This window comes from Microdochium trichocladiopsis, assembly GCF_020744255.1.
Source record: "Microdochium trichocladiopsis strain MPI-CAGE-CH-0230 chromosome Unknown B0I36scaffold_13, whole genome shotgun sequence".
Lineage (NCBI taxonomy): Eukaryota > Fungi > Ascomycota > Sordariomycetes > Xylariales > Microdochiaceae > Microdochium > Microdochium trichocladiopsis.
In genome coordinates this window covers 135035-162518 of record NW_025763556.1, presented here as the reverse complement: position 1 = coordinate 162518, position 27484 = coordinate 135035, and the positions used below count along the sequence as shown (strand labels likewise).

The window sequence follows — 27484 nt, the reverse complement described above, 5'->3', positions numbered from 1 at the left end:
GAGTCAGACAGGGCAGGGCATGCATGGCCCGTGGCAGGGACAGCGGCGGCCCAGGCGAGGACTGGACTGGTCTGGTCCTGATAGAGTCGTAAGAGTGCATTGCTGGGATGGGGAGGAGAGAGGCGGGACTGAAGATGTTGAAGATCTGCAGATCTGATGATGCATGACGGGGGACTGAAGTTACCACTGCCTTGGTGCCTTGGTGCCTGACTGATCACTCTGCTCTGGGGCTGCTGCAGGTGACTGGGAGAGCAGGAGAAGAGGGCTGCGCTGCTGCCGTCGGGTTCTCAAGGGCAGGAGCGCCCCTTCCCCCGGTGCAGGCGCCAGTTCCGCCGACCCTTCAGTGTACTGGACACTCCAGTTACGTACCGGGCTAGGTACCTCCCGAGGTGCCGGAGGTACCTGGCCAAGTCCCCAGGGTGCAGTCTACAGGTACTGGCAGGGTAGGGTACGGACTGGAGCCGCCGCTGTAGCCCAGCGGGCCCAATCGGCGCAACCCCCCGGCCCGGTGCTGGCAGCGCCGTGCCCTGATTGACTGATTCAGTCGCTCATTCCCATGCCGGCCCTGCTGCATTCGCTTCCTGCTCCTCCTTAAGGTTCCTGGTCCTTGTCCTCCTCGTCCGCCTCCTTGCTGTCCTCCACCTCCACCACTACCACCACCACCACCACCTCCTCTCCCCCACAACAAACAGCACGGCACCCCCGTCCGCCGCCAGAGTCGGCGCCGGCTTTATTTCCGCGAGCGCCCTCCTCCCCCCCAAAAGAGACCGCCTCCCTCGATGGCCTCCTCGACCACCGCCCGCTGTGTTGCTCTGCCGCTCCCGCCCTCCTTGTCGCCTGCTGCCTCTTGACGTCTCTCGCCGCCGCCGCCCACCATGAGCCCTCCGCCGGCCACCCCTTCCGACTCGTCCAGCACCGCCTCCACCGTCACCAGCCCGGCTGCCTCAACCTCGGCCACTCCGTCTCTGCGCCAGCTCCTGCCCGCCAGCGGCAGCGGCAGTGGCGGTGGCATCGGCCTTCCGAATTCAGCCCCGCGCCGCGCCTCTTCACACGTCTCCTCGCCGGCGCCGCACAAGGACGGCCCGCGCAAGTCGTACGTGCTCGCCGCCTGCGAGGCCTGCCGCCGCCGCAAGTCCAAGTGCTCCGGGGAGCGGCCTGTTTGCCTCGTCTGCAGCCGCCGGGGTTCCGCCTGCCACTACACCACCTCCGTCTCCGAGACCCGCGGCCAGGCCCTCAAGCGCCGCTACAACCAGCTTCACAGCCAAGAGGCCCCCACCGCAACCTCGTCGAGCTCCTCAAGAACATCTCCGACGAGCAGGCCCTCGCCATCCTCCGCCGCCTCCGCGCCGGTGACCAGCCAGAGCTCGTTCTCGGCCAGCTCTCCGCCGGCAATGCCCTGCTCCAGCTCGCCGTCAAGCCAGAGGCCCGCTTCCGCTACGTCTTCCCGCTCATGAGTGAGATGCCCGCAAGCCTCCTCCGCGATAACCCCTATCTCGACTCGGTGCTCTACGAGGCCGCCCTTCTCTTCCCTTCAGCCTCGGACAGCCACCCGGCAAAGGCGCGCCAGCTTGCGCGCGTCCACGACCGCCACGAGATCCAGAGCCTCTACGTCATGCCCTACCACGCCGCCGAGGCCATCATCCCGCGTCTCTGCTCCGTATGCCCATCAGCCTGGACCCGCGTCTCCAAGGATGACGTGCTCATGCGGAACCTGCTCACGAGCTACTTCAAGAACGAGTACACTTGTCATGCCACATTCCACATTGACTACTTCCTCGAGGACATGGCCACGGGTCGGTCTGATGCTTGCTCGTCACTGCTTGTCAATGCCGTCCTCGCGCATGCCTGTGTAAGTCTCCATCCGTCCCGGTCCTCATTGCAATGTCACTAACCCTGACTGGCCACTCTCGCTGCGGCAGAGCACCTATCTCCCCTTTGAGGACCGGTCCGAGTACTGGAACCCGGACACACTGTCCTACAAGTTCTTGGTCGAGGCGAAGCGGCTCTGGGAACTCGAGGCGAGCCCCGCCGTCGTGCTGCTGGACGAGCATGGCAACGCCAGGCCACCCCGGCTGACCACCATTCAGGCTGGCATTGTCCTCAACATGACCATCAACCTCACGTGCATGGACAAGATCGGCCAGACCTACTATGATAGGGTAATCCAACTGGCGAGCGAGATTGACCTGTTCAATTATGACGGCACTTACTCGCACGCCCTAGTAACAGAGCGTGAGGCCACGAACCTGGCCTTTACCGCCTGGGCCGTGTTCAACTGGGGGGTGTAAGTGGCCCTCTGTACTGTGAAGGCCTGGCTGTTGCAATGTTTGCTGACACCCAGTTCTGCCCAGGCTCGTCAGCTACCACTTTTTCCTCGTGCCGAAGCTCACCCAACCTCCACGATGGGACTTGCCCGACCTTGCAGAGCACCCGCGCTGGTATGGCGATGTCGCACTAAAGTACCCGGACACGGCATCACTATCACCCACACACCTTGGTCACGTGCTCAAGGCGAGATGCCAGTTCCGAGTCATCATGGCCGACCTGTCGCTAGCCTACTACAGTCCAGACTCTCCCATGAGCCCAGAGAACGTTCAGCGGGATCCCGGACAGGCGTTAGCCATTGCCAACAGCTTCTACGCTCGCCTAGAAGCATGGAAGCAAGGGCTCCCCTCCTTCCTTGCAGCCAAGGAAATAGCTCTGCCAAGCCACATTCAGCTACAGTAGGTCCAGCTTCCCCCGCGCTCCATATTTTTTCCCGTCTCGTTTGGCTGACCTGCGTCGTAGCTGCTACTTCCAAACGTTAAAAGTGTCCATCTACGGTCCTCTGCAGGACGTCGCGACGCTCCAGACACCGAGCCCTGCCAGCTTGGTCGCCGAGGCGAGGCGGCACCTGACGACGCTGGCACGGCTGTACTACCTGCGGCACGGCTACGAGAGCGCCGACTCATGGGTCGGGTCTCCGCTCATCTCGCTGGCCAACATGTACATTGACATGCTGCAGGCGGGCACGCTGACGGAGCCCGAGCTGGTGCTCGAGGCGCGCTCGTCGCTGATCCTGATGATCAAGGGCCTCCGGGACCAGAGCCGCAACAACGCCGTGTGCGAGGTGCTGTTCCGGATGACCAAGGCCAAGATACGGCCCGAGGACCACGCGCTGCTGGTGAGCGAGGGCGTCGTGCGCGTCGACGAGGACGAGGGCAAGGTGATGCAGATGCACGCGGTGCAGATGCAGTGGCCGGCCATGGCGACGACGATGGCGGACAAGCCGCACAGCCATTCGCTTACGGATCTGGTCCGGGGGATGGGGCAGGTCACGATTGCGGATCAACAGCTGGGCCCCACGGTGCGCTAGCATGGCATGAAGGGGGAGCATAACAAAAAAAGGGGGACGGGCATATTTCCTTGTCGTGGGCGGACGGAGCGAGGTTGCTATTCAGCATGGCGCACAAAAGAGCACATCACATACACATACGAGCACGGTAGCCCACATTGATCGAGGCAACCGCCAAACACGAACACAAACGGGCGCGAAGCATTGGGCCATGGCGTCTACACACATACACACACACACACATGATATCCAGGCCTCCACTGGGGGTTTATTTCCCTTTCTGCTCTTTTCTCTCTCTTTAGCAGTCCATAGCAGTCCATAGAGCATTGGCCCTTTGAGTAGATGAAAGTCTGATAGTTCACAGACACACACACACACACACACACATCGCAGCGGTGTGTTCTACCAGAAGTGAAAGCAAGAACGGATGCTGAGTGTTGCAGCATCGAGGAATAGGGTGTGAAGTGAAGGCATGTGAGAATTGTTGGTTCACACGAGTCAAGTCCTCGCAAATCAGAAAATAGAAAGAAAAAGAAAACAAGAAATTCAAATGCTGAGGAATCAAAGGGCCACCCAACCCACCAACCCCTTGCCCTGCCCTGATCTGCCCTGGTTGTATGTATAAAAAAACGCCGACGAACTGGATACCCGAAGCAGCAAATGATCTCCTTCCTTAACGGAGCCAGCTCCGCGCAGCCGGGCGGGCGGGAGGGCGGGCGAGAGGGCGGGCTGCATCATCCATCATCAATCATCAATCAATCGTGGGCGGCGGTACGAGAAAAGTTCCGATTGGGGGGGAGATACTACGTCCGTAGTGGCACACACGGCACGGAGATCGGGAAGGGGGAAGTGGGAAGGGGGAAGGGGGGGGGGGGGGGTGTCAATCTGGACAGAAAGAGGAAAGAGGCAAGATACCGAAACAAGATGACCCTTGATGTCGATCCAGGGTCCTTGCCTTGCCTTGCGTGGCCTTGCCTGCCTTGCCTTGCATGCCCGCTACACAAAGCGAGGCCGATGACAAAAGATCGCATAATGATGGGAGGCACGCATCTCTGGGCAGCCAAGCCGGGCCGAAAGAAAAGGGGGGCGCGGACAAGGCGCTGCCCGCCCCGACCGGAAAAAATCCCGACGGCCATCAAGGGGTTTCGGACCAATCATCTGCGAGCGGGGGTGGTGTGGTGGGACAAAACGATGTGAAAGGATGCGATTGGACGCCTTTCGTTCTTGTCGCCTTTGTACTTTTGTATCAATGTGGGGGGGGGGTCTTTTCTCATTGTTGGTGATGTTGCTTAACGCCTGAACCCACCCACTTACCCGGGTCAGGGTCCTTCCGAACTTTTGCATTTCATTTAAAAACCCCCGATCTGCGGGGGTGCTCTCTGCTGTTGTTGTGGCTGTGGTTGTTGCTTTTTGCTTTTTCGGGACGGGGGGGAAGGCGGAAGGTGATTTTGGGATTGGGTATTGGGTATTTCGGCCCGGGTTTTTGCCCGCTGCCCTGCCCTGCCTTGCATTGCATGCAATGCATGTGCGTACGTGCTCTCTGTGTGCATGTATGTGTCCATATGCACGGCATCATCATCCCATCAGCCGCCGCCGCCGCCGCCGCCGCCACCGCCGCCATTGCCCCCCGGAAACACCCCCCTGGCTGCACTGCTGCCCTAGTGTGTGTGTGTTGGCTCCGGCTGGTTACGTAGTTCAAGGCAGTGGCGGCACAGCCCGGAACACCCATCCGGCAGCGCCATGTCAAGCGACAAGCGCGAGGCTGAACAATGCATGTTTGCAGACTCAAAGTACAGTAAGCGTATATACGTATATTTACATAACCATATATAGGAAGGGGGGAACAAGCGCTGGGGGAGGAGGAGTGGTAAGCAGGAGTAGCAGGACGAGCAGTAATTAGAGGACAATCGGGTTGGTCGCCAAGTTCCAAGAGTTGCGGCACGCATGTGCGTTGCAGAGCACTTGCACGAAACAAGCGCCCCGGACTGGGTGAGACGGATATTCTCGTGCGCGCGTGTATCAAAGTTGGACATGACTGAAAGGGACTTGTCCCAAATATGCATGTCATATTGCCGGGAATAAGGTGGGAGGGATGGTCGTATGATCTCCCTGTGCAGCCATGGCATGATGTGATTATGCATGCCTTACTGACTGGGCAGGCACACACTGGCAGGGCCATTCCCATTCCCTTAATAAGCTGCTTCACACCAAACGAGGCCACAAGCCTGCCGTGCCTCCGACGACTTGCAGTGATTATCGTCGCCTTCCTGCCTCTTCTGTCCCGGCCGGAAAGGACAATGCAACCAACCCCTTGGCCGCTTTGGAGATCCGTGTTTCATGGTGCCCGGCAGGCAGGCAGGCAAGGTGGGTTGAGTTGGCAGGCATTGACTTATACCATACCTAAGGACACTTGTTTGGGTACATGACGAGTACATGATCGGTACTTTGTGGTTGTGCCCAAAGGTACACGTCGTTGTTGCTTGCCTCTTGGGCTCTCCGGCCTGCCTGCTTGCTTGCTTCTTCGCTTTCTCGCTAGCGAAAACAACAGGGAAGGCGTGCCCGGCTGGAGATCATGCATCTCACACCGCTGCTGGCGGGCTGGCTGGCGGGCTGGCTGTTGGCCACTATGTTGTGTCATGTCCCGGGGCGCCGGACTACATGCTAGCCAAGCAGTGGCACCATTGCTCTAGCCTTTTCATTCGCCCTTTTCATTGTTCTCCAGCTCTCTTGTTCTCTGTCGAGCACGCTGCCCCCCACGCTTGTCGTACAAGTTACAAGTTCCAACCAACCCAAAGCAAGAGAAACGCTCAGCTGATCAGAGCTAAAGACGCCCGCGCTCCACAACAAAAACTCCAGAACCAACAACAACACGGACGATCCCTGCTCTCGCTCGCCTCGTCTTGCCCCATGAGGCTACCGAGTGAGAAGGCCCCATTCGAAAAATTGGAGCAGATGGAGCATCTGTAGCTGTGATGGAGACAAGGACCAAAAAAGAAAAGAAAAGTCGGGATGGGAACCTTTTGTTGGCGCTAGCCGGAATCGAACCGGCGTTTTCACGGCAATGTATTTGCGTGACAGTGTATTTATAGTGTTAACTGTACTTGGGATGTGTACAACCACAACGTGATGTCTTAACCACTGGACGATAGCACCCCTTTGACTCGGAGGTTTGGGGGGAGGATCCGACGAATGAGAAGGCGGCAACTTATTGACACTTATGACTATGGACAACGAGGCGGGCCCACTCTTCGTTTGCCTGGCGATGTTTGCAGTTTTGGGATGCATTGATGGTGGTGGTATGCTGTGGTTGTAATCGTGTTGTGTTTTTGCGAAGGACTGGGGGATGGGTCAATGGACCTGGAAGCTGGTGAGACGCTTGCTCCTCATGCCAAGAGAGACAGGCCACTTCCAAGTTGGATGCCAAGGGACAACAAACACATTGCAGAACACAACGAATCAAACATTGCCACGCAAGAAAGAGAGCATGTCGCTTGAACCAGAGTACTCCTTGCCTCTGCTATGTGTGTGCGCGGCGGCCCGCCCCAGGCATCAGCAGTCAGATTTCCTCTCATGTTTACCACCACCATATCGGCTGATGACTTTCATGTCCGCCCAGCCTCATCCATGCGAACCACCCGACTCCGCCGATCGCTGTGGCCGTCACGACCCCGACAAACACGAGGTCCCAGTTCTGCGCGCGCCATGTCGACATGCGCATGTCTGCCGTCTGGAGGTGCATCGGGCGGCGCTTGGTCATGTTATCCTTGTGGGCACTGTGGTGGAGATGTCGTCGCCGCGGGGTTTTGTTGCGTTGTGTTCGTGATCTCGAGGCAGACAACGATGATGATGACGAGGGATCGTGCTGCCCGGCCTCGAGTGTTCTCGCGTTAACACTGGCCCTTCTTGTAACCCACGGCTCCTCGTCGCCGCCATCACCATCACCACTTCGCTCGTCTGCCTCCTCCTCCTCCTCCTCCTCCCCTTCGTCCAAAAGTGTGTCCCCCAGCACGTCCGCGGTCGTCGCCGTCGTCGTCAGACTCCCCACCGCCGCGCCAAACTTGTGATCAAACAGCACCTCCTGGCAAAGGTCCGCCGCGAGCTCTTTCCGCCGGCTCGCCACCCGCGCGATGCTCCTCATCCTCTCGACGTTCCTCGCCACCGCCCTCCCCGTTTCCCCGTCGCCCAGAATATCCTCCATCTTTTCAACAACCTCGCCCGCCGAAAAGTCCGCCTTGTCCAGGCCCTCCCCGACCCCGGCCTCCCTGATCCGCAGCGCGTTGAGCGGCTGGTCGAAGAAGTAGCCCAGGCACACCATCGGCGTGCCGTGGAAGATGGACTCCTGCACGCTACTGGCGCCGCCGTGGGTCAGGAACAGCTTCGTGTGGCGGTGGGCGAGGACGCCGCGCTGCGGGGCAAAGGGCACGACGTGCCACTGCGGGTGGGCGTTGGCGAGGATCCGGGACAGGAGCAGGTCTTGCTGCTCGTGGAGGCGGCGTTGTGCGTCGTTGACGGGAGGGGGCCGGTTGCTGTAGAAGAGTTTGGTCTGGGCTGGGGTCATGGCCCAGACTACCCCGTCGATGATACCAGATGGTGCTGATGATGGTGACGAAGTAGACGACAGGCGGGACAGAGACTCGCGATACACCACCTCGGGATCCGGTTCGCGATACCGCGTCTGCCTTGCCCCCATCCCCATCGCCGTTCCCTTCCCGTCTCCTTCTCCCAGAAACAGCCCCGGCGTATCCACTGGCAGCAACAGCACCAGCATCGCAAGCAGCAGCTTTTCCAAGTCCCGATACTGCACCATCACATGCGTCCCAAACGAGACGTACAGCACCCTCTTCTTCCTCTCCAGGAACGCCCCCAGCTCGCCCTCGACATCCTCGTAGCTGTCCGCCAGCACCGGCCCCACGGGCACCACCAGCGGCGGCAGGTCCCTGGGCGTCTCGAGCCCCCAGAACGAGTTGACCAGCACCAGATGGTTCGGCTTGCTCGTGAAAGGTAGCAGATAGCTAACCCCGGCGCGCAGGCGCATGCTCCGGAGAAACCCGAGGTACGTGAGCATGGTCGGCAGCGCGCGGAACGGCCTCAGCGCGGCGCGCACCCGCGTCCACAGGGTCGCGTGCTCGCTCGTCAGCGCGTCGATCTGCAGGCCCGGAGGCCCGGGGATGTACGGCACCCCGGCGAGGACGCCGTACGGCATCTGCGGCCACATGCTGGCCAGCGGGATGTCGAACTGCCGCTGGATGTCCCGGGCCGCCATGTCGACGAAGAAGTCGGCAAGGATCAGGTCCGGGCGGTGGTGGTGGTGGGTAGTGGTGGTGGTTCCCTTGGTGGTGCTGCCGCTGCCGCTGGTGATGATCCGGCACAGCGCGGCGTAGTCGGATTCCCAGAAGGCGTCGACGCGCAGCTTGGGCGCCGCGTAGGCCCGGTAGTCGACCCGCGCGTCCGACTCTTGCATCTGCATGTAGTGCTCGACCTCGGTGGCCACGTCCATCCCCGGGCCCATCAGGTGGACCTGCGAGATGAAGCTGTACTTGCTGTCCTGCTCCCGGGGGTTGGGGGACGTGAGCCACCGCTCCTGGCCTTGGTGTGTCGCAAACTCGATCCTGTGCCCGCGCTGGGCGAGGATGCGGCCGATTTCGAGCATCGGGGCTGGGTTCCCTTGTTAGGTGTCTTGTTACTGCAAGATGTGGGTTAAAGTTGGGAAGGGGGAATAGACTCACCAGCATGAGTAAAGCCGCCAGTGCCGACGACTATCAGAATCGTGGTGCCCGCGCCAGAGAGCCCGCCTGCGTCGCGGATTATGGGAGCCATGGTGGTCGGTTGTAGCTCATCAAAGAACGGCTATAGAGTTCGAGTGTAAGCCGTATGAAGCAGGGAGTCCCTGTCGTCTGAATAAAGAATTGACACAGGGGCAGGGTCTAAAATAAAGCGCGAACGGTCCCAGGCTAGCCACAGACAGGCGCACCACACCCGAGTGCTCTACCAAGCTAGCCTGGCAAATCTGAACGCGCGAGTGTCGTATGTTGCTGCAGAACTGATGAGGTGAGCACAGGCCGATTGTGGTGCGAGCTAAAGAGCGCTGGACCCCTGTTTGAGGCGCACATCTGCGCGTCATCACGTCAAGCGCATGCGGGCCTTATTTGGCATGGCGTGGTTGACGGAGTTTAAATGTCGATGTGGTTAGCGCTCGCTATCTCCGTCGACGCTGGCGTGATTGGCGCATCTTACTTTCAATGATCGGAGCAAAGAGGTCTAGCAAGTGGCAATGATTCAACCTTGTCAAGTGGTAACATTGACCGAATATTATGTATTGTAGATGCACTTGATTATGATGAGCGCCCGCAACGGGCTGCTCAGCAACTCATCTCGCAAGAAGAATCATCAACTGTGCCTGTTTGAAGGCCAGTCCGCCACTTAGCCCCTGATGCTCTGTTGTCTCTTCTTGGATGCAGCGCATGAATGAGACTAGCCCGTCGCAACAATTGTGGTGACATCCGCACAGAATGTCAGAAAAATTACTTGTCCTCCAGCCAGTCGCGGAGCGCGAAGTCCCATGCTTGCGGCCCTAGGTGCATCTATGAAACTTGGCACTTCGCGCGCGGATGAGGGCCATTCAGATTGCCAGGCGTGCGCGCATGTTGCCTGATCAAAAAAGTAAAGTCTAAGCTGCTTCAAGCTTTATATTGCTCGAGGCAGCTGTGCGCACACCAAGGGTCTTGCCAGGCGGCTCAAGGCAGCCGACCACCAACCTCACTAAACCATACAAAAGGGAAAGTAGCATTGAGGAGGCACAACACCCGGCGCGACGCCTCATGAGGCATTTTTCTTCTCTGGTTGGCCTCCAGCATTAGCCTCAGTCACCCTCGAATCAGCTCCGGCCGTGACTGCACTCAGACTCCATGATACCTCATCAATAACTTTAATTGGTGCTTCTGTCTGAAATATGATTGCCTGAGGCGTGTTGGATGGTTTGAAGAGGCCTGCCTTCTGTAGCGAAGCTGACGTGGCTCGGCGTGTTGCGAAGGACCATGTTCCTGCGGCAGAACTCAGCAGAAGGCGGCCGGAATGAGACGAGGCACCCGCAAGCCATCAGGCTGCAAGGTGGCAAGGCATGAAGCGACGACAAGAAGCCTGTGAAGAGGATATAATGAGCCTGGTTCTTCCTGTGTCGACTCATCTGATTCTTTCCTTCTTCACAAACACAACATCAACGCACACCCAAGAGTACACATCCTGACTAACACTCAATCCACACCTCTCCACCAACACAAAGTCTTTGCCAACATCAAGACCAACACCATGCCTGGCAACAACAAGATGAGCTCCTCGGACGCAGCCCGCATCCAGTCCAGCCAGGTATGCCTCAACCCTTGTCTTGAAGCCTTCCTCCTCCAGCACCACCACAAGCGCCACTCCCTGCGCATCCGAGCGCCGTCGTCGTACATCTCCTTCCCGCACCCCCCTCCCCCTCCGCGCCGCCCACGGCCCATCTTCTCGTCCGTTCTCCACGCCGTGTCGCTCTTGCAAGATCTCTTCTGGCTAACTGCTTCTCGTCTCGGGGGCGGATAAGGCCAAGTCTGGCGGCGACATGAGCTCCGGCGGCTTCGCTGCTCGCGCCCAGGCTGCTGGTGCTCGCAATGCGAATGCCAGCGCTGGTCAGGGACAGGCACAGGGCCAGGGCCAGGGCAATGCTGGGGGCCAGGCTCAGAGCGGTGGAAAGAAGTAGATTGTCCCGCATCACAAGAGTCATTCTCAGCACCGTCGGCATGACACACACGAGGGTTCCGAGAAGATGATCAGGTTTGATGGGGTGGGCCGCTGAGACGCCATGTCGTTTTGGGTGCCAGGCCAGACCAAAGTTCAGCATTCATCGCGCTTGGCTGTGTAGCTTTTCAAGAGCAAAGAGGGCTTCTGGCGGGCATTATTGCGATGACTCGCAAGGGCGAACAAACAGCTTTTTCTCGAGTTCCATTTCATAGCTGTTTCTGCCATAATAACACGCATCAGTCAACCCATTCCACACATGAACAGTGGAGCTCCTGTCCCTTCCCTCTGCGTGTTTTGACTCGGCACGTGGAGTAGCACAAGCCTTTTGATCTTCACTAGCCATACTCCCCGATTTCATCTTGTTCTAGAATTCGCAACGGGGTTTGACACCCTCACTATTCCCCGACTGCCACAACAGCCCCTACCCGCTACTTCTTCTGCCCACCGCCCTGCTGCGACTGCTGGGCGCTTCGATTGTCCGGCTCAGCTTCGACCTCGGCCTCACCACCGGCAGCAAAAGTTCGGGCGATCTGGTGTGCCTCGTCAATATGCTCCGAGTCGTGCGCTTTCAGGCCGAAGCTGTGCATGAACTGGGTCCAGCCGCCGTAGTTCTTGACGACCTGGCGCTCTGCTGGGGTCAGGGGCGGTGCTGCAGTGTATTGGGTCAGTCAGTCGCTTGTCTTTCTTTATGCCATCATTTATGTAGTGCATAATTGAGGGGTGCGACTTACAAAGAGCGTCCGTGGCGGGCATGGTGGCACTTGTAGTAGTAGTAGAGCAGGCAGAAGTCGCGGGACAATATCTTATTGTGAATTGTTGGTCTCGAGAAGAATGGGAAAAAGGAGGGCACAGGGGGGTGTCTGGTCCTTCTCCTCAAATATGAGCTGACCAGGATGGGAGGGGCTCAAGGTTTCTGGACGCTGGAGCGGGGGGGCCATCATGGCGTTTGGGTTCCCAAGTGCATTGACCGACAGCCAGGCATGTGCGGGGGTCATAGCTTGGCCAGGATATTTGTCGGAGGCGGTCTGGCGTGCTCAGAGACAGCGGCAGACAATCAGGAAATCAGGGGGTAGTCCCGAAAGGAGGTACAGGTTGAGATAAACAATGTGTCTCAAGGAAGAAGTGCTGCAACAAAACCACATTCAAACGTCTACCGCTGGATAGAAGAGGACTGTCTCATCGCCCTGTCGATACGATTGCCAATATCCTGAGAAGTATGTACAAAGAGTCATGTTATATAAGAATTGAAAGATATGTGCATTACACAATTTGAGAACCTCCAGCCTGGCCGGAAAAACAGCTTGACCAAACCGTTCCCTTTCTGCTCGCCACCGCCACTCCCCGAGGCTGGCTTAGATCTTGCCAACGCCCGCCTTGTCCTTGAAGCTGGAGCTCGCAGCCGCCGCGCTGGCAATGTTCTTGCCCTTGAAGTTGGTGAGGAAGCCCGTGTCGGTGCGCTTGAAGGCGCCGGAGCTGCCGAACGCGTTGATCACGCAGGCCCGGCCCAGGCTGGACGAGCATTGTCCGTTGGAGTTGGCGTCAGGCGAGGTGAAGAGTTGTCCGGCGATGGTAGTGTCGACGGGGTTGGCGACCTGTAGGTTGGGGTGGGCGTTTTGTCAGTTCCGCGACGCCTTTGGCGTGGAGATTATAATTGATTGTTTACTTACGTTCTGGAAGACGTTGCCCTCGGCGAGGACCTTGGCGCCCGCATCGACCTCGAAGGCGTGGCCGGTGGAGCTGTACATGTAGTTGTTGACAAAGTGGAGGAGCGTGTTGCCGGCGACCTTGGGGGCGCGGCCACTGCAGCAGCGGGGAGACATTTGTCAGATGAGTAAGACCGGGACTCTCTTGTACGAAGGTGGCACTCACGAGAAGTGGTGGACGTAGTTGCCCTTGAAGGTGACGAGGTCGTTGGAGCCCGTGAAGTAGAGGTTCCAGTAGTGCTGGCCGTTGCAGGTGGCCGACCAGGAGGACGAGCCGTCAATCTCCGAGTTGGTGATGGACACGCGGTTGGAGGCGCCGTTGCCGAGGACAATGTGCTGGCGGCCGATTTGAGAGGTCTTGAGCCATGTTAGTGAATCTGTTGCCACATGGCACTTTGCGGTATTTGGCATCAACTCACCTTGACGTGGTCGATCCACACCATGTCAGTTCCATCTAGGGTGATGGCATCTGTCGGAATACGTTAGACCGGCGCTTCCATCATAATAGCCCAACGTCAATCCTTACCTCCACCCCAGACATACTTCGGGTTGAGCCCGGTAATGTGGATGTTCTGGATAATGACGTTGGACACGCCGTTGGCCAGGCGCAGGCCCTTGCCCTTGATGACACCGCTGGTGCCCTGGCCGACAATGCTCTTGTTGCTCTTGACCTGGATGCCCGCGAGGCCGGCCTTGTCGTAGGTCACGCTGACCTTGGGCGCCGAGGCCTGGTAGTTGTTGCACCAGTTGTCTGTGCCGCAAAGTTTAGCTTATGAGGTGTGCCATGATGTGCCTGTGATGCAGCTCACCCTTGTTGATGGCCAACTGGCAGCCAGAGCCGGTGCCCCACGGCGCACAGCCAGTCTCGGAGGCGGTTCCCTCAGATCCGGTGAAGTCGAACGTCTTGGTGAGGATAATGACGCGCGGCGAGCTGTCAGTCAGGTACTTGACCAGCTCCGAGGTCGAGGCCGGGTACACAGGGCTGGCGCTGCCACCACCGGTGACGCCCTTGGCGAAACCCTCAGCGGCGCCGACGACGCCTGCAGCCGCGGCCGGGCTGAGCAGCATAGCCGCCGTGGCGGCGAGGATGGCGGTGAAGTGCATCTTGGGGGCGTGTTCTGGTGAAAGTGCGACAACGTCTTGGTCAGTTGCTGCGGTATAACGAGAGGCTGCAAGAAACTTGCGGTGGTCCTTCAGAGCAACGAGACTGAGCCGGCCGAGGGCGAGGCTCTTTTTATCAAGCGACTGAACGTTCTGCAGCCTCCACCATGAGGACCTTGCTTTGGCTGTCGTGACCAGGATGGCCGGCTTTGGCAAGCCCCGTTTTCCATCAATCCACGACGTGGAAACATCCGGCAGTGCTCCGCCCTCGACAGGTCAGTAATCTAAGTGCCGGGGCCCTAAGCAAGGGGAACCCTAGCCCCCGAGCCGGGGACTGCCCAGCCCGATAAGATCAATGTTGCATTTGTCAGTTCCCTTCTGGTCGTTTTTGCTGATGACAGCTGGAGAAGAATGCCCCAAGGAGCCAGGGCGTCTGGATGGCCATCGGGTCGGCCGCAGGCCAGCCAGGGTGTGACTGGTGCGAAATCACGACGCCCGCCAATGCCGCCACATGCGCTCCAACTTGTCGGTAGCCACGTGGGTGCCTGCAGTAATTCGTCCTTGAGGGACGCTGGCGGAGCGTGAGCTTCCGCATTGGGCGACGGAGCACGCAAGGGCTGCCCTTTTCAGGGGCCCGTCGCCAGGGGCCGTGGGCGGCACAGCGTGGCCTTGCAAAGGCCGCCAATCGGATCAGAGGCACTGGCAGATGGTGTGGCGCACCCGATCGCCTGTCAAAATCTTGTGTCTGCAGACGAGGCGGCTTGCCTGCCTGCCTTGAAGCTGTCGCGAGAGGGGCTGCTACTAATGACCAGTAATGGTGCGCAGTGCTTGACACTCAGAATTGATCAATGTAGCTTCCCTCGCAAGGCAACTGTCTCGCCAGTCAGGGCTTGTGGGCCAAGTCAATGTGGCTTGGAACGGCGACTCCGTTGGGAACGGAGCCAATCCATCGAGATTTATGGAGCCCACGATGGCCGTCCAGAACACGCATCGTCCCCAATGTAACCAGCATGCCTGCTAATGAGGCGTGTTTCATCGCGGCGGGGGTGGTGCACCAATCGCCCTGGCGTCTTGATCAGTCACGCCACTGGGCCTGATCCTTATCCGCGGCAGACAGCTTACGACAGACTTCTTCGACCCGTTGTGGGGACGCAATAGGTACGTTCAGAGTGGCCGGCAGCGCAAACCATTTGCCTGCGCCAGGCGTCAAAGAGAATGCTGACTACTCCTATGCCTCCGTGTGATCAAGATAGGAGCCGGGAGAACGTTAATTCACGCCCTGCACCACATTGATTGCTGACACAGCTGCGGATACTGCCAGGAGTATGGCCTTGGGCACAATGGCGCCGCCGGTCGGCAGGGTGCAATGACACAGGAGAGCGACATCCGGCTTTCAATCATGCCTCTGTTCTTGCGGCTCAGGCATTAAACTTTCTATGGTCCGCTCCTTCCTGCGGTCTCCAAGGCCTTCCGCTGCGGTTGACTGCCCCATGCTGGTAACGGCCTCGCGACAACATGTTTGCCTCCTTGCTTGGCGAGCTGCATTCTGGCATCAGTTTGTGACATGGCACCAGACTTTGCTTTATTAAGCCAGTCATACATAGGGATGCCTGAAGCACGTCAGATTGTTTCCAGCACGCCTTTGAACGACTGGAAATGTTTCTGACTATGGCAGAGCGAGAGCTAGTACGGTAAGCCCAACCTGCGAGCACAGTCTTCGAGGCACCTTCCGACATTACGCTGGTGCCTGAGATCCAAAATGTCGCCAACCTCAGCTTTATATAAATCAAATCGAACAGCCCACGACTATTCCAGAAATCGACAAAACACCCAATATCCACTCTACACGAATATTCACCAACTTGACAGCGGCGACGAACTCCATCACAAATCCAGTTTCACAACAATCGGACTGAAACGCACTCGCCATGAACCCACCTGGACATCCCCGTCCTATTGAGGACTTCCCGCTTGCCGACGCGGAGCCTCTCCCCCACACCTCCCGCGAGGCGTATATTGAGCTGGCCAAGCTGATCGCACTGCCATGCCCGGAGAAGCTCCCCACGAGCAACATCACTGCCAAAACGCAGAAGCTGGCGCATGAGCTTCTGTACAACCTCGGCATCTCTGCCAAGATTGTCGAGATGTCGCGCAAGGCGCTCGAGGTGACCTGGCCACCCATCCCCGGCGCCGACTACGAAAAGCTCAGAGCCGGCAACAATACATGCACTGCTACTCCTGGCGAGTACTCACACTTCGACGACGAAGAGATGCGCAGGATCTTCGCCGGGATGGAGACCAGGCAGGAGCGCCTCCCCACCGCGGCGCTCGCGCTGGTGAGCAGCGCGTACCAGAGCTCCAGCCTGACTGCGCCGACCATCGACGACCCGGACGCGCGCCGCTTCATCGACCTCGACACCTACAAATCCTTCCTCCACTCGTGTCTCGAGGCCCTCAAAGACCTCAAGGACGATATCCACAACCTCGAAGTCGCCACGAATGCGCTGCATGTCGAGAATCAGCGGCGCAAGGGCATCCAAGTCGAGTCTGAGGGAGCAGAACACCCTCGCGACTGCCCAGACTGTGTGCCGGCTCTCGCAGCACCAGCTGCCGGAGGCGATGCGTGGAGTCAGAACCACCCGAAGCTTGCGGAAGATAAGCTGGAGGGCAACGTCTACCGGGCCGTGGCCAAGGGTCTTGCGAACAAGGATATTATGGACGAATACGCGAAGGTAGCGGAGAACATGAAGGCCGCGAAGGCCGCGAAGGCCACGAGCGCCAGGGCCAAGGACACTGTTGACCACGACGAGGTCGCACATGACGCACAGCCAGAAGCCCCTCCTGCCACTGGCTTTTGCCGGTTTGGCCTTGGTAATTTCCCTCCCAGACTGACCTAGAGTCAAGGGCAATTGGTGCGGAGGCCATGGTGAATGCAAGGGGCGATAGAACGGAGCATTTGGACTGAAGCTTTGGGTCCTAGGAGGATGAGAAATCAACGAGGGAAAGAGCAGAGAACCAGTGGCATGGCGGTTCAAGACTTGGTAGAACTGATGGGCGTTGCGGTTTGTGTCATTACGAGCACTCAAGGCTAAACCGAACAATGGTGTTTTTTCCAGCACTCAGTGCAATCATATGCACATGCAAGAAGTGTTAAAGATATGAATCAATGGGTCCATTTTCAATTTCATACCTGTGCATATGGACATCTAGATATACCGAATGAAGAACTCGGGCGTCTGAACGACATCATAGTCCTCCTCAAACTCCTGGTCACCAAAGATCTTGAGCGCACGCACGAGGAGCGAGTACTTGCCCGCGGGAACGGCCTCGCCAGTGCTCAGCGTGCCGTCCCACCAGAACGTGCGCGGACCGCTCACGTGCCTGGACTGGAAGAGCTTGGGGAAGTTCGGCACGGAGCCGACGACATGCGCGGTGCCGGTGGAGTTTGTCGTGCTGTTCGAGGGCCCGGGCTGGATCACGCTCGCCTCGACGAGGCGCGAGCCCATGGACAGGCGCAGGTTGAATGCCGGGTAGGAGATGTTCCCTCCTCCGTCTGCGGTGGAGTTGGGGGAAGGCAGGTAAAAGGTGTGGCCTGGGGTGAGGATCGGCTCCGCGTCTGTGCTGGACGAGAGCTGGTTCTCGCCGTGCTCCGTGTCGAGGATGACGGCGTCTCGCATGGCCGAGGCGACACCGAGGTAAGGGATGGAATACGAGTCTCCGTTGGTGCCGTTGAGCGTGACGTAGCCGTTGTACACGGGGATGCGGCTCTCGTCCAGCCCGGCCGGGGGTTCCGCGGACACTCGCACGGTGACGGTCTGATCCTGGCCCACGACGACCACCGCTGGGTCAAACGACAGTGTCGCGTACTCAGTAACCGTCTCGGGGAAATCGGCATAGTCAAAGACCGAGGGAATACGAGTGCCATCGGCAGCGAGCGTGTACACAGTGCCACTCCCGACGCTGCCGAGATTAAAGATCACCAGCTCGGCGCCGCGGTTGTGGATGGTGAACTCCTGGGGTGTCCGGTTCTCCGTGTCATTGAAGCTGATGCTGGCTGTGTTGATGATGATGTCCGAGTGTACGGCCTTGTAGGCGTCCAGCATGCCGGCGCCCTGCTGGATGACGGGGCCGAGCCAGGGATATTCAGTCTTCCCGTCATGGAACATGTTAGGAGAGGCAGTGGCAGCAAAGAGGGCGTTGATGGTTCCGGGAGAGATCTTGCCCCGCGCCTCGATCATCAGCGCGATGCAGCCAGCCAGGTACGGCGTGGCCATGGAAGTGCCCGACTCGACTGCGTAACCGCCCTTGGCCAAGGGGTATGTCGACATCATGAAGGCCCCCGGCGACAGCACAGTCGGCAGGAGACTGAGCTCGTTGGACGGGCCCCACTGGCTGAAGTAGCTGGCGAAGCCGCCGGCCAGCTTGTTCTCCTCGACCTTGTACAGCTTGCCGGCGCTGGCCGTCTCGACCATGTGCACTGTGATGGCCTGCGTGCTGTTGGCGAGCAGCTGGATCCACTCCTCGCCGGTGCTCTGGGGGATCATGCCTGCGCTCTCGATGCCCTTGGTGTTGACTCCCGGTTCATACGTGCCCGGCTCGTTGTTGTAGAACAGGATCCTCCTGCCACCAGCGTCGGCGACGTTCTGGGCTTTGACGGCGAAGGAACAGCCTCCACGGCGCACCAGAACGACTTTGTCGGAAAGGCTCACCGTGCTGTTGGCAGGTAGGGGCTCGCAAGCATCCGCAGAGGCGGTGATGTCGCGGCTCAAGACGTGAAGTGCATATGTCCCATTGGAGAAATCCTTTCCGACAGCGGGCGAGTATCCAAAGTTGGTGGTAGGAGCGGTCAGGTTGTCATGGCCGGTTGAATAGGAGGCCTTGACCAGGAACATGTTGGCGAGCGGACCATTGAAAGAGCCTACCCCGGTCGCGTCCTTGCCCGGAGCGCCGTTTGAAGCATAAAACGGGCCATAGAACCCGTCATTTCCGACCGCTACGAGGCAAGGGACACCGGCTGCGGCAATCCTGGCAATGACGACGCTCCACCTCTCCTCTGACCACCCGCTGTACTCGCCGAGGGAGGCAGTGATGACATCTGCTCCTGCATCAAACGCCCGGAGGAAGGCGTCGATGGTGAAGTCTGTCGAGCCGCGGCCCTGGCAGTCCAGGACGCGATACATGCCCAACGTGACGTTGGGCGCGACACCGGTGAACCCATACTCGTTGGGCTGGGCCGCCACCAGACCCGCGACATGAGTACCGTGGCCGTGGCAGCTGGTGAAGGGGTCGTCGCTGGGGGCCGGATTCTGGATGCTGTCGCCCACCAGATCCGCGCCGAATGAGACCAGGCAGCCCTCGCCAAAGCAGCCCCCGAGCGCCGGGTGTGTGTAGTCGATGCCCGAGTCGACGACCGCCACTTTGATGCCAGTGCCCAAGTACCCCTCCTCGCGCAGCTTGTCGACGCCGGTGAGCTGGTGGATGACTTCGACATCCTCGGCCTGGCGTGCGCGGATGGCGTGGGGAACGTCCCACGTCGTAGACTCGCCGGCGGTCATGAACCGGTTTGCGGGGGCTGCAATCGAGTGGACAGGCGAGATCCAGCTAATCTCGGGCATGCTGGCGATCAACTGCACAGTCGAGTCTTGGTCGCCGTGGATATCGGTGAGGGTGAAGGATAGCCCCCGAAAGACAGAGGAGGAGAGAGTGCGACGAGGTGTGGCGTGCACTCCAGACGCAGCCAGGAGAGAGATGAAGTCCTCGCTAGACTGCCGAGACAGGTCCATGTGGTCAGCATGGTATAACTAGCAGTCAAAGCCGAGTACGTGTTGATCATCGTAGTGCCACTGCTTCTGAATGCTGCTCTACTTACTAGGTGGCTGTAGTCATCACTAAACTCGACGAGGTATGACCCAGGCAGAGCCTCTGGTGTTGATGGTTGCACGTTAGCGGCGGCAGCTAGTGGCGCCGCCATGACGGCAGCTGCCCGCGCCCAGTCGAGAAACTTCATGATGGATGCTGCGTATGTGCCTACTCGAAATCATTTCAGACCCAGTGGAAGAAGCCAGAGGCAATATCGTGCGGAATACGGGGCATTATATATGGCGGTCTGAAGACGAGTAAACAAGAAGCTCGGGCAACGCCATTGTGGACACAAATGTTCAGCTGTGACGATCCCTCGCCCTTTTTAGTACATACTTTGCAACCCGGGTCTTGGGCTGGGGTTCCAATGGTGCCAAGCTGCAACTAGCAGCCGTGGATCTTAATCTCGACCACTAGCTTGGTACCATACTTGACCCTATTTGGCCAGGCTCAGACTCTGGGGACCCTGACGTCCGTGCGCCAAGAGAGCGACTTGTCGATCAGGCGGAGGGGACTGGATCAATTCGGGCCGTGCGCAAGGGTCAAGACGCGAATTTGGGGGTTTTTTGTAGCAGAAGAATATGATAAAATGCTCGACACCTGTTAGACAAGCAGGTAAGGTTCAGCTGCACTCGACGACCTTTTCCGAAATTGGATAATGCCCTCACCCCCGCATAGCTGCGTGGCCATTTTTAAGAGCAACACTAGCACCGGCATTTTATCTCTATCAACAAATGCCAATTCTGTGGAACGGCGGCGTGAGGGACCAACGTCGAGGCTCAGAGTGCGCCAACGAACGGTAACAAGATTGGTGGAGTAGTAACGCTTGCCACTCCCCGCGGGGCGGTACTCGATGAAGGCGCGTCGCTTGTGGGCCATGTCTGACTTCGTGTACTAGGGGATATGAGTCGCGCTGTGCAGGGGGCTCATAATCATCTCTTCACCTGGGTGCAAGATTCACCCGCCATCCGTTACGCCACTGCGATCTGTTAGTGAAGACCCGCCCTTGACGTCCAAGGGATCGGGTGCGTTGAGATGTTGTCCCTCGGTACCGTTTGCGAGGTGCTCCTGGCCAATGTTTACTGCCACCGGGCTGAACTGCAGCGGCAAACATCTCCGTGCTCTTTGTCTGTCGTTGGTGCCACAGCTCTGGCATGTGGAGAATGATTGCTTTCTTTGACACACTGAGCGACCAACTATGCCGGCCTATGTTCATGGATGTGCAACTACTGTAACAAAGATGGTTTTGTTGTTGGCCGCTCATATTAAGTGGTGGAATGCAGAACCATGCTTGCTATCTTTCGAGGCAGGTCGTCTGCAAGCGGGCGAGGACTGGCCAAGCAAAGACGAAAGGCTGCCCGGTGGTCTCAGCCAGGCAATATTAAGGGCGCTGCTCGAGCCCCGATCCTGCGACATCTCTTTGCGCTCATTTCTTCAACGCGTACACGGCACAATCCATTGCCTGCCTCCCTCTTGTACACTGTACACCATCCATTTCCCATCATTGTAACGCAGCCAGGGTCAGCCCTCAGCCTCAGCATGGAACCGCCACTCACTGATGAGGACGTCCTTTCAAAGGCACTGGAGATTATTGTTAAAATGACGGAAGGGACCCTGCAAATCGACATGAACCGTTTCCGAACTGCACCATCATTGGCAACACTTAGCGGCGAGTACGGGATGGCAGTCAAGCTGATAAACGAATCCCGCGCCTCCTTCATCAAGGCCATCGATGGAGACTCAGAAAACACTACCGGCTTCGAAGAGATGATCGGAAAGCTCAAGAGCAATTTGAAAAGTCATGAAGCGGGAGCAGGGAAAGTCTTGTCCGAATTTAGCAGGCTAATGCATCGTCTGTCATCCACCAACACAAAGAAGGCGGGTGCCTCTGGGATGGAGTCGTGCGAGGCACCGCAGATGCCGCAACTCAGGAAGCTGCAGGCCGGGGTGAATTTCTTTAGACCTCTCGTGAAGGATATTATGGACAAGACAGAACGAGGGAATTCAGAGATCTCATTCAAGGACCTCCTTGTCATGTTAGCTGCCTGTACGGTATTCGACCTGATGGAGGAAGGCTGCACACGACACAAGTAACAACACGCGTCACACCGGTTGGACATTGTCGAGATGGGCGACCTGCGAGCTCTTAAACATGCTGAGCATTACCATAGCTACTTTTAGTTCGATTTCATTTGCGCCGCGTGGAACGTGATGGAGCACGAGGTACTTTCCAACTCCATTGTCTGGAGAGATTGCAAAGCCGTACCAAAATTCCAAGTCAGCTACACCATAAGCACTCAACAGATTCTTTGATGCCACGGTTGAGTCGTACAATATCCTTAGCTGCCTTCGACCTTGGGCCACATGATCAAGGCGGGAGAGTGAGAGAGAGTGCGTTGGCTGCCACCGTAGTCTTTGTGAACCCTATCTGGCATATATATAGACTTCCCCGCCGAGGCGCTCGCAGGCTGCAACCTCCGTTCCGACACGAACACGTGTGCAAATGAATGAACTCAAGAACGCCCATACACCGAGCTCAATCAACCAGGCCGCAAATAGCCATGGCATCCAACGACACTCACACTGCAGGCTCGGCGACTGCACCCAGGTCTGCAGGTGCTCCACAGCCACGCACAGAAGCTGCCAGATAAACGACGAAGCAGACCAAAGGGATCAAACGAGCGACTTCTGGCGCGTTTGACGAAACCACAGCCCGCCATTTGTTGGCCATGTTTGGGCGAGCGCTCGAGGCTGCGAGGGACAGGCGGGAGCCTGCTCGAGCAGATCGCCAAGCTCCCAGAGAGATGATGCGAATCTAGCAATGATCATTGGGAGATTTACAACCGAGCTCCGAACGGATTTCTCCGTCGAGGACTTCGAAGAGTTCGGGCGACGCGTCACGCCACTTGCCGTAGGTTACGGCATCGACAGCGTCCCTGATATAACAGTGGACGCACCCGCGATCCAGTCAGATCTCGCCTACGAAGAGAATGGTCATCTCATCTCGGGCATGGCGGCATGGGTGAACGACGAGATGCAGAGACCCCTCGCCTTCCTCGAGCGTATGGGAGGAATTGCCCACCGTGAAAGGCGTAGGGAGAACATCAGGCTTGCCTTGGCCACCGGGGTTATTGCGGCGGTAGTTGCTCTATACGTCGAACGCGGTGGTGCGTGACAGAACACTTTGAGTTTGTCTTGTTGATTTCTTTGCGGTGGAGAGTCTTGTGCGTTTATAATTAGCTGTCAAGTGATGAAACGCAGAGATGGACTCTCTGTCCATGGCGCTTGGTTCAAGGGAGCCGGTGATGCTCGTGTCAGATGATCAACATGGTTCTCCAACTGGTGAGGTGAGCTACTCATGGAAATGTGGCTCAGGAGCTTCCGGGTGGGAATGCCGGGCCCGCAGCCAGGACTGTAGATAAGCACAGACGCAGATTGAAGCGTCAAAGGCGCACAGAACTGGGGTGCAGAGAACGGGCAAGAAGTACCGAGAAAGGCCCCGATGCAAGCTAGCCACCATCCCAGCTGCGAACAAGCTGACACAAAGCATGAAAAAGGAAACGAGCGCCCAGCAAGGGATCTCTTCTCGACCTCGTCGGACCTGGAAGTAGCTCTCCAGGAGAATGGCGAGGGCCACGCCTAGCCCCATCACGGCTGGGTACCAGGTCATGCTGGCCCAGACCATGCCGGGCCTGGTCAACCAGAAACCGAGCGTGTTGTACACTGGACCGTTGCTCTCTGGGTCGGGCGTGTCCGGCCAGTCGATAAAATTGGACGCCCGTGCGTCGATGGAAAGGCGTGTTATGTGACAAAGTATTATCCGAGATCACACTGCAACCAACGTCCCAAAGATTTTGTGCCACAGGGGCCGAAAAGTAACACACTGCTGGGGAATTGGACAGAGCGGCCGAGGAGCTGGGTATGGTGGTGGAGGGGAGATAATGGCAGTTTTCCTGGAAACCGCACCATGTGGCGCACTGGTTGTTGTGATTGTTACGACGGTCGTCTATGTGGGGCAGAATTGATGATGTCCAGAGTTATGAATTAGTTCCTAGTGATTTTAGTCTGTATCGAACAAAATTGGTGTTATTCACAGTTCAAAATCAGTTTTGATAATGCTGTTCAGTTGATGCAGTTTCAAGTACAGACACAGACGTGGGCCTTGCATTGGTTTGAAGTGGTACCCTTGTACCTTCTCAAGCTGCGACACGAGGCATCAGGGCGCTCGCGCAATAACGAGCTTCAGCGATAGCTCCAATGAAAGCAATGCAGCCCAGAAAGCTGGGAGGTCAGCAGTTGGACAGACGAACAGAGCTCTGGAGCCGCTGAGCACGCACTTTGAGTCGTTCCAGTGAGCCTGTGGCATCGCAGAGAAGGCAATTAAGCAGATGCCGTCGCGACTAGAGTCGAAGTCCTTGCTCGGACGGGGATCGCCGTTCATATTCTGTGAGCAGGCGTCTCTTGATTCACTGGGAAACCTGCAAGGCCGCCACAGTGAGGCCGCAGAGGGGAGAGCAGTGGCAGTGCACCAGCAGCAAGCCACAGCGGATCCGGAGAGCCAGATGAGCCTCAGGCACGCGGGCCCCACAGCAGGGATTTTGGATTAAATTGCTTTACATAAGCAAGGGAGGTCCCCTGCCCCGCTTGGTGGCGACCCGAAGGCGGCAAGTGGGCTGGGCTTGGGACCCCGCCATTCCCTGAGAGGCAAATGGGAGGGGCCAATTGCGCACATGTCGCATCTGGGCTGGAAGATGGCGGCATGCAGCAGAGGACCTGGATGGGATGGGGATCCATGGGCCCAGCGAGGTCCTCACGGTGGGTAACTTAGACTGCACTCTGTCACTTTCACTTGGGATGGACGGGGGACGCGCCCTCAAGGTTGGCGCCCACAGAGCATCACCTGGGCAGCGCACTTGCGCACAGAGGCATCAGCCCTGACTAAGCGGGGGGCAGCGCAGACAGGAATCTTTGAGCGGTGCCCCTCTCTTGCGTGCTTTTCAGAATTTTCTCTCGCTGCTCTCGCTGCTCGTTGCTTTTCTGCCGTCTGAATTTGCGGCTGGCGGGGGGCGACTGGGCGGGAAAGGAGCGGGGTCGCCTGCCGCACAAAAAAAACAAAACCCTGGCCAGGCCGGCAGAGGCGGGAGAGGAGGGGAGAGGACAGGAGGAGCAAGGCACGGCTGGGCGTGCAGGACAGTAGCTCAAGTGTAGGGGTCAACGAGTGTCCCCCCCTCCACCTGCATCCAAAGTGGCGTTGTTTTGCGTTGCCTGCCCTTGCTTGTGCTTGTGCTCCTGCTTCTGCTGCTGCTCGAGTGTCTCCACCTGGACCAGACCCTTCCTTCCCAGGTCCCTTTACCTGCCTGCCCATTCCTCTCCCCCTCCTGCCTTTTCTCTCTCCTCCACATCCCACTTCTCGCGATACCACCAGCCACCTCGACGCCCTTTACCATCCCGTCCTCTTTGACCACCATACCCGTCCTTCACAATGCCTGCCAGACTCTTCGTTGGGTATGTTCACCATCTCACACCCGCTGCCCGCCGGCCTCGTCGGCCCTCCAGTGGCGCTCCCACACAATGACTGACTCGCGCTGCGTCCTTCCTGCAGTAACCTTTCGTGGTCCGTCGATGACGGTGCCCTCCACCAGGCTTTCTCCCAGTACGGCAACGTCGTCAAGGCTGTAAGTCGTCCCCTGCCTCATTCCTGCGCGCGCGCGCACGCGCGCACATCAATCGCCGCGTCTTTTGCGACCTCTCACTCACTCACCTCGCCCTCACAGCACGTCCTCAAGGACCGCGAGACTGGCCGCAGCCGTGGCTTCGGCTTCGTCGAGTTCGAGCAGGAGGCCGACGCTGAGAACGCCATCAACGGCCTCAACGAGCAGGAGTAAGTCCTTGCCACCGTCATCCTCAACTTGCCATGACATTCCAAGACACACCAGAGCTGACTTGACCACCCTCCCACTCCAGCCTGAACGGCCGCAACATCCGTGTCAGCCACGCCAAGCCCCAGAACCACTAAGCAGTGTCTGCTCCCCAGGCATTGCCCCCGTCAAGGTTACTTTCCCATGTTCAGCACACAGCTTCTTTGACCAGTCCCCTGGTCCTCCTTCGCCGCGCCGTCTCCCAAGGCGGTGCAGCGGCGGGCTGATCATGTCGGCCCGGTCGGTCTGATTGTCTGTCGGCCTCTGGCCAGCATTCAGCATCCATGCGAGAATCAAAAGTTTAGCAGCAGCAGCACATCTTGACACCCAACCAAAAACCCGGCGAGCGCGGAGAGGAGGAAGTGCTGCCACCAGAGCACGGAGTAGGAGAGATGGCAGCTTGGCCATTCTAGCAGAGAGAGAGAGAGGAGAGAGAGCCTCGTGGTGTATGTGTCGCGTCCCAGCAATGGGCCGGCGCAACCTAGTCTTTTCCCCCTCTTCCCACCCTCCACACATATTCTGCTACGATCATCCACCTCTGAAACCAAAACCACCTGGTCGTGCCGCAGCTGTCGTCCCTCCTCTTTGTGGGAGGCGCGGGTGCTGTGGCGCGATGTCTTGTCCGTGTGTCCGTAATTTGTGTGTCCGTGTCCTCTTTTAGTTTGTGAAGCAGGTAAGTCCTGGACTGTCGAGACCCTCCTTCCCCCTTGGCCCTGTTCGAGGTTCTCTGCAAGAGAGTAGCGCAAGATCACTGGTCAGGCAGGAGTTGCTTTTTTCACCGCGTCCCCGACAGCCCTAGCAAACCGTGCCGGGTATGACCGATTGACTCGACAACGGACTCGACGACGGACTACCATTCATCAATTCACCGAACCGATCCTCTCCTCCGTTCAACGCACCGACAGCATTTGTGACTTTGTGACTACCGGGTCAAGCGGGCTTGGGATAGAGGTCGTTCGACCGCGACAATCTGCTGCTGTGCGCCGAACTGGCTCCAAACGTGACGCGCGATGTGGGCACCCGGACTTTGTCGGTGCAAACAACATCGCTCTGCGGCTTTCAAATTCTACTTCCTCTTCCATCACCATTCACTAGCAGGCGTCGTCGCTGACTACATGTCAAGATTGAGGCCAGCTGCGAGTGTGAGGCCCAGGAGTGACGAGGCAGGAAGAAGGCCACGAGTGTACTGAGATTTGTCTGATGGAGCTCGCCTCCGTGTCGTTCAAATGAGTGGCTTCTGGCTGGCCCGGTGTACACCGCATCAAGAATGTCCCACGGACAACCTCTCACGATTTGGCAACAACGAGCCGAGACTCTGTTGCTAGCGCTGTGAATTCGCATGATGGCAAAAGACACACTGTAGTGAAACATAGAACTATCGCCACGCAACCGCCAGCGTGTTTAGTAGCGTAATCGGTAGGATATTCCACGCCTTAGAGACCCTCGCATGTCTCTGAATTGTGTTCTGTAGGCACTGCCGCCTGGCCTAAGAGACAGTGAGTGGCCAGCGCCTCGTGGGTCCGGCAGTTTCCCCAAAGTGGCGGGACAGCTAATCCGGGGAAGACGGGGCATCCCAAGCCTCAATGTAACCTTTGACAGCTTGCTTGTGGTGCCTCAACAGCAAGCATGAACCACACGGCGAGCGCTGCGTGGGGCGGCACTTTGTCCGTGTCTTCCAGGCCAGTGACACTCGAGCAGGCAAGAGGACGACGACCAGGGTTGCCAGCCGGTGGCTGCAGACACTGACGGGACCGAGGCATTTCTCGTGTGACACTGCAGCACAGTCTGGACACGCT

The 27484-nt window shown here is 58.2% G+C and overlaps 10 protein-coding genes and 1 non-coding gene across 11 annotated transcripts; 6 read left to right on the top strand and 5 right to left on the bottom strand.

Annotated features, from left to right (window-relative positions):
• The first annotated feature begins 1198 nt into the window (after positions 1-1198).
• Positions 1199-3770, top strand: B0I36DRAFT_338299 (uncharacterized protein). Its single transcript, XM_046155736.1, has 4 exons — positions 1199-1849; positions 1920-2284; positions 2352-2723; positions 2788-3770. Exons 1-4 carry the CDS (start codon positions 1451-1453, stop codon positions 3353-3355), a joined length of 1704 nt encoding a protein of 567 aa, XP_046005097.1. The 5' UTR covers positions 1199-1450; the 3' UTR covers positions 3356-3770.
• A 1902-nt stretch (positions 3771-5672) lies between these two features.
• Positions 5673-6443, top strand: B0I36DRAFT_338298 (uncharacterized protein). Its single transcript, XM_046155735.1, has one exon. The coding sequence runs from the start codon at positions 5768-5770 to the stop codon at positions 6299-6301; it is 534 nt and encodes a 177-aa protein (XP_046005096.1). The 5' UTR covers positions 5673-5767; the 3' UTR covers positions 6302-6443.
• B0I36DRAFT_t187 lies at positions 6359-6487 on the bottom strand. The gene has a single exon. It is a non-coding gene; the product is annotated as a tRNA-His (tRNA).
• Positions 6488-6604: 117 nt separating this feature from the next.
• B0I36DRAFT_48252 (uncharacterized protein) lies at positions 6605-9238 on the bottom strand. The gene is made up of 2 exons (XM_046162938.1): positions 9061-9238; positions 6605-8989 (listed from the first exon to the last, which is right to left on the bottom strand). The coding sequence occupies exons 1-2, from the start codon at positions 9149-9151 to the stop codon at positions 6909-6911; spliced, it is 2172 nt and encodes a 723-aa protein (XP_046005095.1). The 5' UTR covers positions 9152-9238; the 3' UTR covers positions 6605-6908.
• A 2297-nt stretch (positions 9239-11535) lies between these two features.
• Positions 11536-11860, bottom strand: B0I36DRAFT_369119 (uncharacterized protein; the record flags this gene model as incomplete). The annotated part of the gene is made up of 2 exons (XM_046159720.1): positions 11536-11756; positions 11839-11860. 2 exons carry the CDS (start codon positions 11858-11860, stop codon positions 11536-11538), a joined length of 243 nt encoding a protein of 80 aa, XP_046005094.1.
• A 420-nt stretch (positions 11861-12280) lies between these two features.
• On the bottom strand, positions 12281-13990 carry B0I36DRAFT_277974 (pectate lyase a). The gene is made up of 6 exons (XM_046151428.1): positions 13620-13990; positions 13337-13561; positions 13230-13279; positions 12977-13167; positions 12775-12907; positions 12281-12699 (listed from the first exon to the last, which is right to left on the bottom strand). Exons 1-6 carry the CDS (start codon positions 13912-13914, stop codon positions 12460-12462), a joined length of 1134 nt encoding a protein of 377 aa, XP_046005093.1. The 5' UTR covers positions 13915-13990; the 3' UTR covers positions 12281-12459.
• A 1849-nt stretch (positions 13991-15839) lies between these two features.
• Positions 15840-16808, top strand: B0I36DRAFT_369117 (uncharacterized protein; the record flags this gene model as incomplete). Its single annotated transcript, XM_046159719.1, has 1 exon — positions 15840-16808. One exon carries the CDS (start codon positions 15840-15842, stop codon positions 16806-16808), a length of 969 nt encoding a protein of 322 aa, XP_046005092.1.
• A 309-nt stretch (positions 16809-17117) lies between these two features.
• B0I36DRAFT_255218 (peptidase S8/S53 domain-containing protein) lies at positions 17118-19918 on the bottom strand (the record flags this gene model as incomplete). Its single annotated transcript, XM_046150864.1, has 2 exons — positions 17118-19667; positions 19781-19918. The coding sequence occupies 2 exons, from the start codon at positions 19916-19918 to the stop codon at positions 17118-17120; spliced, it is 2688 nt and encodes an 895-aa protein (XP_046005091.1).
• A 1139-nt stretch (positions 19919-21057) lies between these two features.
• On the top strand, positions 21058-21952 carry B0I36DRAFT_397465 (uncharacterized protein; the record flags this gene model as incomplete). The annotated part of the gene is made up of 1 exon (XM_046161581.1): positions 21058-21952. The coding sequence occupies one exon, from the start codon at positions 21058-21060 to the stop codon at positions 21862-21864; it is 807 nt and encodes a 268-aa protein (XP_046005090.1). The 3' UTR covers positions 21865-21952.
• Positions 21953-22591: 639 nt separating this feature from the next.
• On the top strand, positions 22592-22945 carry B0I36DRAFT_369115 (uncharacterized protein; the record flags this gene model as incomplete). The annotated part of the gene is made up of 1 exon (XM_046159718.1): positions 22592-22945. The coding sequence occupies one exon, from the start codon at positions 22592-22594 to the stop codon at positions 22943-22945; it is 354 nt and encodes a 117-aa protein (XP_046005089.1).
• A 2307-nt stretch (positions 22946-25252) lies between these two features.
• B0I36DRAFT_369114 (RRM domain RNA-binding protein) lies at positions 25253-25786 on the top strand (the record flags this gene model as incomplete). Its single annotated transcript, XM_046159717.1, has 4 exons — positions 25253-25275; positions 25373-25445; positions 25545-25651; positions 25735-25786. The coding sequence occupies 4 exons, from the start codon at positions 25253-25255 to the stop codon at positions 25784-25786; spliced, it is 255 nt and encodes an 84-aa protein (XP_046005088.1).
• Between the last annotated feature and the right edge of the window lie 1698 nt (positions 25787-27484).